The 15,732-nt window shown below is 50.7% G+C and overlaps 1 protein-coding gene across 2 annotated transcripts in view; it reads right to left on the reverse strand.

Moving 5' to 3' along the window:
• The window catches only part of CALN1 (calneuron 1), a 126,014-nt gene that overhangs the window by 97,580 nt on the left and 12,702 nt on the right, over positions 1-15,732 (reverse strand). Inside the window, exon 2 of one of the 2 annotated variants that reach the window (XM_052688499.1) lies at positions 12,126-12,309. In XM_052688499.1, the coding sequence (XP_052544459.1) occupies positions 12,126-12,236 (111 nt within the window). In that variant the 5' untranslated portion in view covers positions 12,237-12,309. Of the gene's footprint in view, positions 1-4,944; positions 5,329-12,125; positions 12,310-15,732 lie in introns of those variants that run through there. The other variant, XM_052688500.1, reaches the window with a different exon arrangement.

Here is a 15,732-nt window from a genome sequence, read left to right on the forward strand (position 1 = left end):
AAGAAGGCTTTGGACATCTGGTGAGGGCTCATTTTTAACAGCACTGGCTGCTGGTTCCTACAGAAAGTTTCCTTTAAGCTACGAGAATGGGAGCCATCAACATATATGAATGAGACAGAAAGTAATTAAAGCGGCGAGGGTAATCATAACACTGCCACAATTCCACTAAAACTCGAGGTGGATCACAGCAGAAGTTTCAAACCACGACTCAATCCGAGCACTTCTCCACCCCAAGCACCCAGGGCCATTCGTTTGAAAACAACCACAGCGCTGCTTGGCTGCTCATGGGAAGAGAGACCAAACCTGAGCACCTCATCCTCCAAGACCTCCATTCAAAGGCACCAGACCCCACCAAAGAGCAGCTCAGCAGCCTGGAGGAAGTCTGTGCTTCCTTCTTTTTGGGCTACCGGTCTTTGGAAGATCAGAGCGAAGCTGTTCCAAGAAACCAAAATGATTATTTCCTGCTGGAGCGCGGGATTTTGCTCTTGGGGTGGCACAAATTACAGCATCCTTCTTTTTATGTCAGTATTTATTTGAAGGGAATGTACAACAGAAATGCAAGGCTGGTCGTATTTTAAACCCACGAGCGCTCTGTAAACAAGCTAGACCCAGAGAGATTTGCGTGTTCCCTCTTGAAACATAAGGAGAACCACTGAGACTGAATAATTGAAAACAGTTACGGAGACGTCATTTTCTTGTTTTCCCTGGGATTTGCTCTGGAGCTGCCTGCTCCCAGCCCCACTACCTGGCAGGAATGATCAACTGTTTGGAATCTCATCTGCATAACGCCTGACAGCTCTCCATGGGGAACCACTGCTGAAGAAGAGGTCGCCCATACGCAGAAAAAAAGAGTGCAGAGAGGGCATTTTTCTTCAACTGCAGGTTTTAAAGGGAGTCAGAACTGAGTACCTTAACAACGAATGTAGAAACACATCCCAAAGAACACAGTGCTGCGACATTTTTGGTAGCATCTTTTATCTGGACAGGTCCCCACACCCTTTCAAATGAGCTACACAAATATGCAATACACAAATCCCTCTGGGGGCTGCAGCAAGCAGGGGGGGTGATGGCAAAATTCCCAATACCTTCATCTTCTGAGCACCTGATGGAGCTGTGGGTGTCCCTGTTCATTGCAGGGGAGTTGGACTAGATGACCAGTAAGGGTCCCCTCCAACTCAATCTATTCTGTTTTGTTCTGTTCTGTTCTGTTCTGTTCTGTTCTACCCTACCCTACCCTACCCTACCCTACCCTACCCTACCCTACCCTATCCTATCCTATCCTATCCTATCCTATCCTATCCTATCCTATCCTATCCTATCCTATCCTATCCTATTTGCTGGGATAGGCTGCAAGCATCAGCAACACTCACCCGAGCAAAGGGCAATTTGCTTAGCTGTTTGCCTACAGCTTTGCAGGACTGGCTAACCCTCTGCTGTGATCCCAGTACCTACGCAAACAGCTACGGTCCTGCAAACAGAGGAGAATGAAGAAAACCTCATTAAACCGGATCAATCCCAGAGCCTCATTAACTTCCACAGGGCTCTGCCCTACTGACCCCTTGGCAGAATCAGGCCCCGGGCTGCAGGCAAGTAGACACGCAAAGACAATTTGGGTTAGGAAGGAATTAAGCCAAATGGGAGCGGGATGCCAGGGGTGCCCGTTCCCTCTGCTATCCCAACCTGCAAAGGATGCAACCGAGCAGCTCCCTGCCTCTTGGGCTCCCTCACATTATTGCTTTATGTGAACGAAGACCCCAAGGAAACTGTTGGCACGCACGTGTCCCCATCACAGCCATGGGTCACAGCACAGCACCCAAAGCCCTGCGCAGGGTGAAGCCCCCAGTGGTGCTGTACAGCAAAGGGAGGTCTGTGCTGCTCAGCTGGGAGCAGACATCACAGCACACAGCGCAGACGTTACGGTTTGCTTTTAGCAGGCTGCAAAAACGTATATAGACTTACACCCCAGAGCCTCCACAGGCAGGTATTAAGCACAAGGAACAAAAGGGCACTTTTTAGAGCCGCCCACCCGATTGCTATGCATTTCCCACGCCCTACCCATGGACTCCAGGTTCAACAGACGAAATCCACGCTGCAGCTCTAATTAAACGCCTTCCATCGGAGAAACATTTTCAGGTTTTCGTGCTTTTATCAAAGTAGGCTGCCTCTAATTAAAAGCAGACCTGTGAAGCAGCTTGTTTCTATTGCCCTCCTTCCATGACAGCCCAAGCACTATTGCATAATGCCCTATGCATGCACTTTTGTTGCTTACACTTTCTACACTAAAAATACAACGAAATATCTTCCCAGGCCTGCAAAGCACTGATAGATCTACAGCTGCAGACGGCACAAAGCTGAGTAAAACTGACGTGGCACTGTTTACAGGAGCCATACAAATCACTTTGGTTTGCCTTAGCGATCCACCTGATTAAAATGAACACTCCCAAAGCCATTCTGTATCCCCAACATACTCCAAAAAGGCTCTACCTGCTTCTCTTTACATCCCCTAATAGATTGCCTGCCGTATTTCGTGCCGAATCAATAAAGTTATATGTGCACCAATCGACTAAAATGATGTTTACTGGTATTGCTAACACACGTTGTTTCTCACCGGGTATTCAGCTCAGCTTACAATCACCCTGGATGATAAAACATGCACGGTACAATCATCTCACTATCGGCCAGACAACCATTTGGCTTAGGAATTAGGTCATTTGGAGTAAAATAAAATACAAGGGCTTGCATGGCATGGTAACTTACAGAGGACTGCTTCCTGGAGGCTGCATGAGACGCACGGGACCTGGCACTGCGTGTACCAGGCAGGACTGGGAAGGAAAGCCAGGACAAGCGGCCACAGAAACGTTGTTTGTACACTCATCTGTGTCGACAGATATCCATACTTCATGATATGGTGGGAATAAGCTGCATCAGCATAATACACCAGCACGTCATGGCCGGGTAGAAACTGCCTGATCATGAAGTCAGGGCGTGAGTACAGCGAGAGAAGGTGCAGCCGAGATGGGAAGAAGATGTTCTCTAAATTGGCATGGGTACAGGTGATTCCTGTAAGTTTTGCTGGGTTTGGATGGTTGGTCTGCTTGTCTTTTTTTTTTCTTTCTGCCAGACTGGGCAGCAAGGAGATGCTCTAAAAGTGGTTCTGCACATTGATGCAAGCCAGCAGTTTGCAGGACTGAGCTCTGCCTTGGCGCTGCCCCAGCAGGCAGAAGGTGCCCAGAGAGCACATCTCCTGAGGGACAGAGCCCTCTCAGGAACATCCCAGGGCTCAGCCACAAGTGCCACATGGGGGGATTTATCTGCAGGTACAGTGTGTGCTCTGAGCAAATGGGAAAGGACCTGCAATGACTCCAAAAAGTGAAAAAAAAACATGGAACGTCCTGAATTGGAAGGGACTTGTAAGGGTCATCGAGTCCAACTCCTGGCTTCACACAGGAACACCCAAATAAAGCTTCTTGGCAGAAACAGCCACAGCACCACACATGCATGCCAGTGGGGAAAGGGGCAAAGACCCTCTCCATGTCCTTATGAGCCAGCTGGGATATCCCTAGGTAAGAAAAGGATGGCAATGGGAGCCCTTACCTGGTCACAGTGATATCCCCAGCCACCGGCACACCTATGGCAGAGGGCTCTCATCGGGCACCAAGCAGCTGCCGGATAGCTTCAGGTCACCAAATTCCACAGCCATAAGCAGAAGAAAAAGAGCAATCCAAAAAACCCAATCCCAAAACCAAACCAAACTGTCCCCAAACCCACAGCGTGACCCAAACGATATCCCTGCAACGGTGCTCTTGTTGCAAATAAGACGAGGCGAAGGAGGGGTTTTTTACTCGCTCCGAGGCATCATATGGAGCTTAATCACAGGCAGTTACGTATATGGTGCTTCTGGCCTTCAATCAAGTGTGTCATTTCAGTGGCAGCTGCCTACGTGATGCGAGCAACCTGGGCGATCCAGCGCTTTGCCAATCACAGCCTCGTGCAGCTACTGCACAGCTGAACAATGGGGAAATTCCATTTCCCACACAGCGAGGAGGACGGAGTGGTACCCAGCGAGCAGCCCTGCACCTCTCCTCCAAACATCACAGCCCCATCCATCATCACTCTCTCCCAGAGCCCATTTCCACCCCAACCATCTCCGGAGCCACCGGAGCACTGTGGAGCTCTCAGGGTGCTCAGGGGGAGCTGCTATGTGCAAACAGTGCAACTGGGTGGGTGGATGAGGTGTGAGCTGAGGGTGGGTGAGCACACAGCTCACGCTCAGGACACCACAAAGCGCTCAGCCTTCCTGGGCGCATCCCTTCAGGTGGGTACAGCAGGCAGCAATCACTGCAAACCATGCATTAAATCTGGCAGTGGGAGTTATCTCTGCCATACGACGAGGCTGAATGCATCAAAACCAATTCTAGGAGACCAGATTCTTTTTGGGAGTCCTCCGACGGCGGTGTCAGGCGGTGCTTAGGGCCAAGTTCCCCACTGCATATCACACGCGTTCATCGATTCTGACACTCATTCAGATCCGACTGCTCCATCGGCGGATGCTCCCTGTGCTCAGGGATCTCCACTCTTACCTAACTCCACGGAGCAGGGCACACCGCAGCGGTACCCTACTGCATCACCGCGTTCCCAGCGGGGAGAGGGCCTCCAAATTAAAGAGAGGGGCTCGGAGGCAGCACACCGCTGCCACACCGCTCCATGGCAACTCGCGTGCCCGCAGCCAGGGGGGAAAAAATAAAACCAAAACCACCGCAACACCCGAACCACAGCGCCGAGCAGGGAGAGGAGGCACCCGCAGCATCTCGCTGCCTTCGAGGGGGGGGGGGGGGGGGGGGGGGGGGGTCCAACAGGTCGGTGTCACACTGAGCACTGGGTGCCCCCAGGGGGTGCACGGAACCCTCCATCCCCATCGTTGGAGCCCCCCTGGCCCGGACTCACCTCTCCACCAGCTGGCTCCGCCGCTACAGGTTTGCTTGGCTCCTCGGCCCCCCCCCTCCAGATCGCTCCTGGCCGAGTTATGAAAAAGGGGAGGTAGGTAGGGAGGGGGGGGGTGCGGGAGGAGGCAGAGAACTGGGCGGTGAGGGAGGTTGAGGCGGTGGAGAAATAATGTAAAAAGGGAAAGAGGGAAAGGGGAAAAAAAATGGGGGGAAAAGGAAAAGGATGGATGGGGATAAATGAGGGGGGTAAGGGATAAAGGAGGGGGAAAGGAGTGGAAGGAGGGAGAAAAAGAGGAATGAGGGAAAAAGAGGGGGAAAGGGGAAAATGGGAGAAAGGGGGAAATAGGGAAAAGGGGAAAAGGAGGGGGGAAAGGGAGGGTAAGGGAGAAAGAGTAAAAAGGGGAGAATGGGATAAGGGGGAGGAGGGAAAAAGGGGGAGATGGGGGGAAAATGGGAGAAAGGGAAAATAGGGAGAAAGGGGGGGGGGAAGGGGGAAGGGAGGAGAAAAGGGGGAAATGGAAAAAAAAAAAGAGGGGGAAGGAAAATGGGGGGAAAAAAGGAAAAAAGGGAAAAGGGGGAGGAAGAAAAAAAGCGACGAAAAAGAACAAAAAAAAAAGAAAAGAAAAGAAAAAAGGAAAAAAATGGGGAAAAAAAAAATAATTCAACGTATCTAACGATGGTGAGTGATGAGAGGAGCGGAGGAGAGCGGGGCGGCGCGGCGGGCAGCGCTGCGGCTCAGCGCCCCATGGCCCCGCAGCCCCGCGCGCAGCGCACAGCCCCGCCGCGCCGCGCCGCGCTCCCCGGCAGCCCCCGGGCAGGGCGGCGGCACAGCGCCCGCCCGGGGCCCACCCTCCGTCGCGGCCCACCTTGCGGCAGGGCCCCCGCTAACCCCTTCCTCGCCGCCGCCGCCGCCGCGCAGCCCAGCCGCCCACCCCCGGGGGGAAAGAGGGGGCCGGGCTCCGCTCGCTCCGGCCTCCTCCTCCTGCGGGTGCGTTGGCCCATCTGAGGGTCGGTGGTGGTGGACTCGGAAAGTTGGCTGCTCTCCCTGAGCTCTGCGGGTCTCTTTTGTTTGGTTTGGTTTGTGGTTTTTTTTGGTTTGTTTTTTGGTTTGTTTTGTTTTGTTTGGTTTTTTTTTGGTTGTGAGAGGTGTATGATGCTGCCTGGTCTTTTTGGGAAAATAAGGGGAGGCTCTTGCCCCGAGGTATGGTGGGTGCCTCCGTCCTTGGAGGTGCTCGAGGCTGGGCTGGGTGGGTTCTGGGTACCCTGAAATGATGGGAAGCATCCCTGCCCATAACAGTGGTTAGAAATGGATGGGCTTTAAGGTTTCTTCCAGCCCAACGATTCCATGAAACAGCAATGAAGCCACATCCACGTGTGCCTCCTGTGATGCTGTGCCACCCTGCACCACATCCCAGCCTGTGCATCCACCCGACCGCCAGCTTGATGCTGAGGAGCAGAGCTGCACATCAACTCAGGCAGCCTCAGCTCCTGACTGTTCTGCAACAGCACAACAAATGCACCTCAAAGGTCTGCTCCTCTTCTGGCAGCTGAGCATCACCCTTGAGCTCCAGGAGCCACCACAAAGCAGCCAGAAAAGCTTTCCCATCCTGCCCTCACCTGCAGATGCTCGCCTGGCTCTCTGCTCCCATCTCTGGATGTACGAGAAGCCCATGCATGCACCCTTTGGATCTCTGCCTGATATCAACAAGTCCACTGGAGTGCAGTGACAGAGAAAGGCAAACACTGGTGAGGTACAGTTCAGCTCAAGACAGCTCAAGCCAAATACATGCAGATGGGGGGATTAGCTGCCAGCAGAAGGGTCTCCACTGGAAACCAAATGCTCAGAACTGCCTTTGCTGGGAGCAGGAAACAGCCCGCTCCCACAGCCACACCAGCACTGAACCCAAGGGGCAGCAGGACAAGCACCAGCTCTGTAGCTCAAAGGCATCTCACTCACATCCCCACCTCCTTTCTTGCAGCCATGATGTTCCCCATTCGGGGTGTCACCATCGGAAGGAACGTGGCCACCAGCCCAAGAAGCGTGGGCAGAGGGCTTGTTGCTGTGGTTGCTCTCCATGCCAACAAGATACACCACCTCCATCGGTGCTCAACCCCTCGTGCTCCAGCAGCTGCCCTGCTCCAGCACAGGACTCCTGCATCCCACTCCCTGCTCGCAGAATATTCCATTGGGGCATGACCTGGATCACCCTCTTTGCACCCTTTTCCCTTCTCATTTTCTCCTGATCCACAAATGCACTTCGTGAGCGATGCTCTGAGCTCCAGACAGGCTGCTTACGTGCATGAAGCGGGGGCAAAGCCCCTTGTTATTCCCTGCCTTCAGCTAATTTCCTTCCCTGCAGTTCTGGAAGACATTAGCCAAAAAGGTTCCAAATTTCACAGCTGAGTACAGTAGCTGGAAAATCCATCAGGGTTCTGTATTTATTATTAAAAATTGTTAAAGGACCATGCTCTCATTAAACCCTAAACATACCCAGAATATCTCCAAACCTGGCTCTGTGAAAATAGGACCAGCCTCCAGCCCTGCTCTCTTTGTCTTTGGGAAAACACAGAACAGACCATGCCAGACCCCATTGTAGGAACACATCCTCAGGACCCATGGGGTGGTGCTCCATGAAAGAAATGGCTGTGCTGCACTCTTGGAATCATGATATATAGTATTGTGTAGACCATAGAATCATAGAATGGCCTGGCTTGAAAAGGACCATAGGTGCTCATCCAGTTCCAACCCCCTGCTATGTGCAGGGTCACCAACCAGCAGCCCAGGCTGCTCAGAGCCACATCCAGCCTGGCCTTGAATGCCTGCAGGAATGGGGCATCTACAGCCTCCTTGGGCAGCCTGTTCCAGTGCCTCACCACCCTCTGGGTGACATATTATATAATAATATACAATATAAGATATTATATAATACAAGAGAGACAAAGCAGTGTGCTGAAGAAGCAGTCAGGGAGGACAGGTGGGTGCCAGGGACCTGCATGGGGACCGGTGCTTCTCATCACCACTCGTGCTGAGCCAGTGCCCTACTGACAAGTGGGTACAGTTGGGTGCAATTTGCTTCCAAGCTGTCGTGCCCCTGCTGGGCCCATTGTAGGTGGGCACCTCCCAGCTCACAAGGAGATACTCAACAAAGCCAAAGGGCTTTGGTTTCAGTTTGGATTCCTGACTTGAGATCAAGGGAAGCAGTGGGTGAGCGCTGAGCGTGCAGTGAGAATGGCAGCCACGAGTGCAGTGCCAAGGGGAGGCAGGGCAAGCCAGCGAATGATTCCCAAAGAGGCTGACATCTGAGAATAGCTCAGATTACATCTAGAGGTAAGGCTGCAGGGTCAAACTCAGAGGTCCCAGAGATGAGAAAATCCTCTATTGAAACAAAATGGCAGTGCTCAGCTAGGGGTGATCCACCAAAATTAAAACTACGGAAAATCTATGATGGCTGTTGAAGTGAGGAGGGCTGCAATTATTTCCAACAGCACTGTGTGGGGAGTTTGGTCCACTCAGGTTGTATGTGTCCCAGAAATTCACATTTGGCTGCTCCCTGAAGAAGGCTGGAGAGCACCGTGTGTTCTGTCAGCTCTCACACGTGGGCTTCATTTCTTACCTTTCAGCCTAATTTTTCGTATTGCTTAATTTCAGCCCATTATTTCTGATTAAAAGCTTTGTGGAAGGCGCACAATTGCTCCCCAGCCTGGATTTTCATGTTTTAATGATGGTTAATTATCCCAGGAGAAACTTGTATTTTTACTTTTTATTTGCGGTGCTTGTGCCCAGGGTGGTTTATTCTGAAGTTTAATTAGTGCATTTCAGAACTAGACATCTCGATTAAGTCATTGCCGGGTGAGGATTTACGACGGCTGCGTGCAGCCTTGGCGCACCTGCTAAAGCACACAGTGGATGCACTGATCAGTTTGGCTTTGCGTGTACTGAGCAATGGGACATTTGGGGTTGAGGCATGCCAACCAAACACTGTCGTGGGCTCAGGGAAGGGGCATCTTGCAGTGATGGGCTGATAGAACCATAGAATGGGTTGGAAGGAAGCTCGACGACCATCCAGTTCCATTCCCTGCCGTGGGCTGGGTGCCTCCCAGCCCCCCATCTGTGCCCTGGGGCAGCTCAGGGATGGGGCACCCACAGCTCTGTGCAGCAGTGCAGCACCTCGCTGCCTCTGGGTGAAGAATTTCCTCCTCGCATCTGACCTAAAATTCCTCTCTTTTAGTTTAAAGCCTATCACTATCAGACCACAAAAGTCAGCCCTGCTGTTGCAGAGGAGGATGGCTACAAGTGCAGGTGCTGATGGTGGCAAGGGCAGCCCATAGCTGCCACAAGCAGAGTGAAGGCACTGCACACACTGATAGCAGCCCCAGACTCTGGCAGAGCCACATCTCCAGCCCCGCCATCTGCCTGCATCCAAGGCTCCATTTCAGCCTATTAGGGAGATTGGGGTTGGCTGCAAACATCAGATGTAGGCATAGGTTTGGCACGCATCCATCCCTCTCCTGCTGTCTCATAACGCCAAGATTTTGATTCAAGCTCATCTGCAAACGTTAAGAAAGCATCAGTGTTGGAACACCAAAGCAACACTGCAAGAAGAGACCTTTGGGGAGAAAAAAAGACAACATACCAAAAAAAAAACCCAACAAGCCAAGAATTCCTTTTCATCACATTATCCCAACAAACTGGAGCTGTGGACAAACACAGTGACACCTACCAAAATCTGCTCGAGAGTCCAAACACCAACGGCTGAGCAAGGCAAGGCGCTCTGGGTCCCAAACTCACAGCCATGCCCACGGGTGGGAGAAAAGCACCTCCCATCCGTGCCATGGAGCTGCCTGCTCACACGTGGCTTATTTACACGGAGAGCTCTCTGGCACACGGCGTGAAGGAAATGTGCAATGAGGGCTCTGAGCCCTTTGCCATCCCACAACAATAGGGTGGCTGCGCCAGCTCCACGAGCGCACAGCCTCAGCCCCGGCGAGTTTCAGTGGGGAGGGCTTTGTGTTTTGTTTTGCTCTTCGAAAGATAGCCCTGTAATTTAGTGAGTCATGCGTTCTACATCCCTTGTTGCTTTTCGTTTTCAACATCTTTAAGCTGTTTGTGGAGAAGGCGCTTATTTTTAGACTTCCCATCAGCGAGGGTTGTTTGGGGGGGAAAAGCTCCATTGAGATTTTTGTAGCTGGGGTGCTAACAGGCAAATTTCCTGATGGGAAGACAGTGGATTTTTTTTTTTCCCTTTTCTTTCCTTTACTTCTCACTCAGGAACAGGCAGTGATTTTGGGGCACACCAAAGTCTGGGAAGGTGCAAGGAGGAGGAGGTGGTCACGAGTGAAAGCAGTCACATGCAGAGCTCAAATAGTTGACGTGGGCTCTGGGAACACTCATCCTCCCCTTCCTTCTTCATCAAACCTGAGTACCTCCTGCCTCACCCTTTGTAGGGTGAATGGGGGAACATCCCAACCCAGCACAACCCTACATTGCTCAGCATCAGGAACACAACCACGGGCTCTTTGCTTTGTGCTATGGAGATATATATGGGTCTCACCACCCTGGAGCAGGCAGTGGGGCAGATGATCCCCCATCCCCGTGGTACCCACAGGTGCCACCTCCCCAGCCCAGGGACCGCAGTGGCTCTTTGGAGCATTTTCCAGGGCACATTTGTAGTACTGCTGAAACCTGCAGCCTTAATGGATGGCTGGAAGCGTTCCAGGCACTCCGGCTGTCACCTCACCCCGTGTCACACCCAAGTTCTGTTCCACAGTCTCCAAGCAGCATAAGGCAGCACAGCAGGTCTATGTCCTGGCTATAGACCTATGTCACCGCGCAGCTCATCATTTTGGGGACACACAACCTGAACTGACACAGCCACGTACCCACGCCGAGCTCTCTCTCAGCTCCAGCTTCACGTTAGGGCTCAGCGTCCTCTGGAGGAGCTGCCACCACCTCCCCATCACACATTTCCATACAACACACCTCACATGCAAGATCAGCATTCACCGTGTCACAGGTCCTTGCAGAACAGCACAATGACAGTTTGCTGCAATTCCGACAACCCAGAGTCCATTGGTTGGGAAGAGCACCTCCAAGAGGAGCCTGCTCATGGACTGAGCTTGCTTGCAGCAGGAGCAAGGCACAAGGATAAATGCATTCAAGCTGCAGGGTGGACAGTGTCAATAGGGTTCATTTGTTCTATTATGTATCATGCCATATGCCCCAGCACTCCATCCACAGATCTGAGCCATCAGCTGTGAACACCTGTCAGGGAGTTAAGACATCTTCCAGTTTCTGGGTAGAATAACTGGAGAGGATAAGGCTGATTGAATCAGCAAGTTCTTAATGCTGGAAGCTCAATGGTTTGGAAAAAAAAAGTTCTTATTTTGTCAATTAAAAGCTTTTGGCATTAAATCAGGAAAAAAAAAAAAAAAGAGGAAGAAGAAGAAATACAAACCACCTACCAAAACCAGCCTTCATTAGTGGCTGTATTGCAGTATGGGAGGAAGGCAGGTAGTAGGTGAATGGGTGGTGGAAAGGAGATAACAGGACGTCGTGTGCTCCTGTTTGTCCACCAGAGACAGAAATTCCCATTTAGAAAACCCAATATAAAATGCAGTTCTCTCCTAACTACTGCATCTACCGCATATTGTTTCTCCGAGGGAAAAAATAAAAATTATAAGTGACTTTGAAGTCCTCCAATGCCATCAAGAACATTTTTTCCCAAAGTATCTCAAAAGCAGCAAAAAATAAGAAAAAGAATTAATGACTGCTAACAGCCGAAACAGATGGTCTGCTGCGAATCCCCACAGCCTCCCGCAGCCATGAGTCAAGCCATTTTTCAACATGGTGAAGAAGGAAATAGCAATAATACAAAATAATAATAATAATCCAATTTCTAAGGTGATTGCGCTTCCGAAAACCCATTGGACTTCCCAACTGTGAGCGACGTGGAGGCTTGGCCGGGTCAGACCTTCCATGGGCTTCAACCCGGAGTCACGTGCAAGGGTTCGGACACAGCTGCTTCCACCACAAGATGCAGGATGACATTTTACTCCAAGATCTCAGCTCAAGACCCGTTATGCTGTCAGATCACACGCGCCCAACGCTCAACCCTGAGAGCTGCATCTCTCCCTCCCCATCCTCCCAGCCACCGCCTCAAGGATCCAAGACAAGAAAACCACTTGCCAGGAGGAAAGCTCCGGCTGCTGGCTCCTCTGCCGCGGCTCCTCCTCGTCCCCCTGGTCGCTGTCATGCTGGGGCTGCCCCTCTCCACGCTCTTCGATCAGCCCCATTGGGCAGACGTGGCCGCAGGTCCTGCGGAGCACACAAGCTCATCATGGGCTCAGCTCAGCCGGCAGCGCGACCCTGTAAGGAGTTGACAGAAACTTACTGCACGCACCGTACCGGTTTATCATTTATTGAAGCTTCATCTTTCAATAATTCATGCCAGCCTTTCGCTGTGGAGCGGGACAACAATGGCAGGAGCGCAGCAGGGCAGGCAGGGAATAACCACATCTGGAACAGATGTTCAGTTCTAAATAAAAGCTGGTTTTGCAGAGAATGTTCAACGCCATGGGAATAGCAGGCTCTGGGACACAGCCCTGCTCCTTCCAGGGGGCAGCAGCGATTTGCTCAGATGTTCTGAAACACGCGGTTAGGATGGAGAAGATGCAGTAGCCAGGGCTGGCTCCAGCTGCACCAAAACCTGTACCGTGCCTCTCAGATTCTCCTGCACACATTGTGTTCTGCAGCAAGGCCACGGGAAAGGCTTTTGCAAAGTATGTTTCCTACTTCTGTGGGCGAAACTTGGCTCTTTCCCTCCTGCACCCAAGGGTGCACCACCAGAACCCCTCATGCCCACAGTGTGGCTGGGCACCAGCTCCCCATTGGGCATCAACCCCACACCTTCAACAACCCTGCACCAGGCTGGGGACACCTCTGAACAAAGTGCTTTATTCCTTTCCCTGTGCCAGCCCTAGTGCTCAGGGGGGTGCCCCAAACTGTACCATGTATCCCTCCTTATCTTTTCCCAGATCACATTCCTGACAGCTGTGCCCTGCACTGATCATCCCCTCTCCATGCCAGCCCCTGCCCATCTGCTGCTGGTCCCACTTGCCTGGTAACACAGCTTTTAAGTGCCTTGAAGCAAGAATTGACTTACCATTTTGTCTTGCACACTTGAGGCATGGCCTGAGATCAGACCTCTGCCGTGGGTTATTACTGTACCGCTACAGCACTGTTATTACTAACTCGGAGGTTCTGCTTGGCCTCTGGTTTCAGTCCTTATATTTTTTGGACTACCTCATTTATCTCTATGCTTTGCAGCACCCCCAGAATAGCTGGGCTCTTCTCTGTGCATATTTCCAGACAGTTTTTCAAAGCATCTTGTTCTTATTCTTGAACACAAACCCTACCCTTGCTCCGTTGGTCAACCACTTAACACCGGAAAGAAAGAGGGTTTTTTTCCTAGATAATGGCTGATCTTGCAGATTGGTCAGAAAATGAAATAAGCAATGACACTAAAGGCCATTAATCAGTAACGAGCAGTGAATAATAGAATGCAAAGCTATCAGCTGCTCCAAAGGATAAGCTACAGAGATCACTGGAGAAATAGTGAAACCATTCAGAACTGGATCTCCTGCTCACTGCATCTTCCTTCTTCCTTTCTTGAAGTGCACTTGTAGTTGTCATTACAGTGGGTGGATGACAGGGAACGCTACGCCAGAGCTCAGAAATAAATGTCTGAGCAGCACCACTTCTAACAGAGAGGAGCCCTCGGGTCACAGGTAGGAGCACAGCCACCACTGTTAGTGCTGTACTGATTTAGTGGCCTCGCTGTGTATCTACACCTACATAAATGTGGTCCCCTTGGGGCCAATGTCTTCAATCCACGTTTATAAATTGCTCTCCCACGAGACCACTCAGCACTGTTACACAGAGCTGGTGACAGCTTCTCTCTGTCTTAATGGAAGGCACCAGGAGGCACAAAGCAGGAATCCTAGGGAAGGAGCCACCACCCATAAAGGATATAACAAAATAATAATAAAAAAGAAGAAGAAAAAGAAAAAAAAAGAAAAAACCCTGTGATTTCACCCCTTCTTGCTCATTTTAGGTTAGAAATGAGTAATTAAGGCCAGTTATAAAATGTGGCAAGGAACAGAAAAAAGTATCAAAAAAAAAAAAAAAAAAAACCAACCCAAAACAAACTGTTTTAAGTAGCTTTACTGCTTTTAATTCTCAATTCTAATCCAATATCTAAAAATCCACAGGAAAATAAAAGGAAACTGTATTGATGAGATGGACCACGCATACAAACAGAGGTGGGCACAATTCTCAGGATGTGGAAGTTTTCCTGAGCATTTCACAACTATTTCCAGTATATCTGGGCTGCACTGGCAACGGCCAACTATGAGGCTTGATCATCAGGGCCACATTGATCCTCTAGAATTAAGGAAATGCCACCAGACTGGATGGCAAATCAGCCCCATGGCAAATCAGTAGGATACAACTGGAGCATGTCAAGAGTCAATGGGAAATAACTAGGAGCAAGAGGAACAAATGGTAGCAGAGGATTTTCCAACCAAAAACCTTAATAGTTTGCTCAGCTGCCTTGGGATGTGAGCTGGACAGGCAGTGCAATCTTCATTCTTCAGGAGAAAGTCTTCTGCAACTTTGGGCAGGTGCTGGACTAGAGATGCGAAGGGCCCCTCTTAGGCGAAGGCTTTCATAAAATTGTAAGATTTTTTAACCATCACATAGAGGAGGAAAAAGGGGGAAAATAGAAAGAGGCAAGGCAAAAACGTTTCAGACCCCTTCCTTGCACAGAACACATCCTCTGTGTTTGCCTTAAGCCCATCTCCCTGTGCCCAGAGGAGGGCACAGCATGGAAACGTCTCCACTTGGGCAGAGTTGTGTTACTGAAGCGGTTAAAGCTTCAGTAAAGCTTTAACCAAGGAAAGCACTTGCAGCCCAGCCCTGCTGGCTGGCCAAGCACTGCAGTGCTCCTGGCTCCAGCTTCTCTCTCTCCTCTTTCACTTTTTTCTGTCTCGTGCCAAGCGTAAGGATCTGGCCTGCTCCACAGCCCACCTTGCCAACACGGTTGTGGTGACTCACTCAACAGCTCTTCATCACAACACATTCTTTCAATGGGACTTCATTTTGGATGGCACCATCTTCAAAATCTGATGGTGGAGAAAGGCAAGGAAAGCTTAAACATGTATGCATGGGGAAGAGATGGGATCAGCAGGGCTGAGACACAACCGTGGGGTGATCCTCACTTTTATTTATTTATTACCTCTAGCAGTAGATAGCCAAATTCACAGATTCAAATAAGAAAGAAAGCCCAGCTCAAAGGAAAAAGAAGGTCCTCGTATCACTCCTTCCATCAGGCTGACACCTCTTCATCTTGGGGAATTTAACATCTGTTACATAATTCAGAGAAAATGTGGTTATTTTCCAGGCTTATTTATAGCTCAGAAGCTAAGGCTGAAAATGAAAATCATCAGCAGCTGCTCCAGACTTCACCTCTTGGCAAAGGAGGTGAGAGCAGGTACAAAGGCTGGCTGTGGGTCAGGGCTCTGCTCCACTCCAAGGCTCCTCATTACAAGCCATGAAGGACAGAGCTTGGATGGCAGCGCTGCTGCTTGGACATCTGGATCTCCAGACTTTCCTCACATCTAATTTTTCTCTCCAGTAAAAGCACATTCCACGAGAGGAGGCAGAGAAGAGGTTCACAGGTATGAGAGTGGACTGGAAGAGTGACTATGCAAGGAAGATGCTTTCACTGCC

Source organism: Tympanuchus pallidicinctus, unplaced genomic scaffold (genome assembly GCF_026119805.1).
Source record: "Tympanuchus pallidicinctus isolate F22 unplaced genomic scaffold, pur_lepc_1.0 scaffold24, whole genome shotgun sequence".
Classification (NCBI taxonomy): Eukaryota; Metazoa; Chordata; class Aves; order Galliformes; family Phasianidae; genus Tympanuchus; species Tympanuchus pallidicinctus.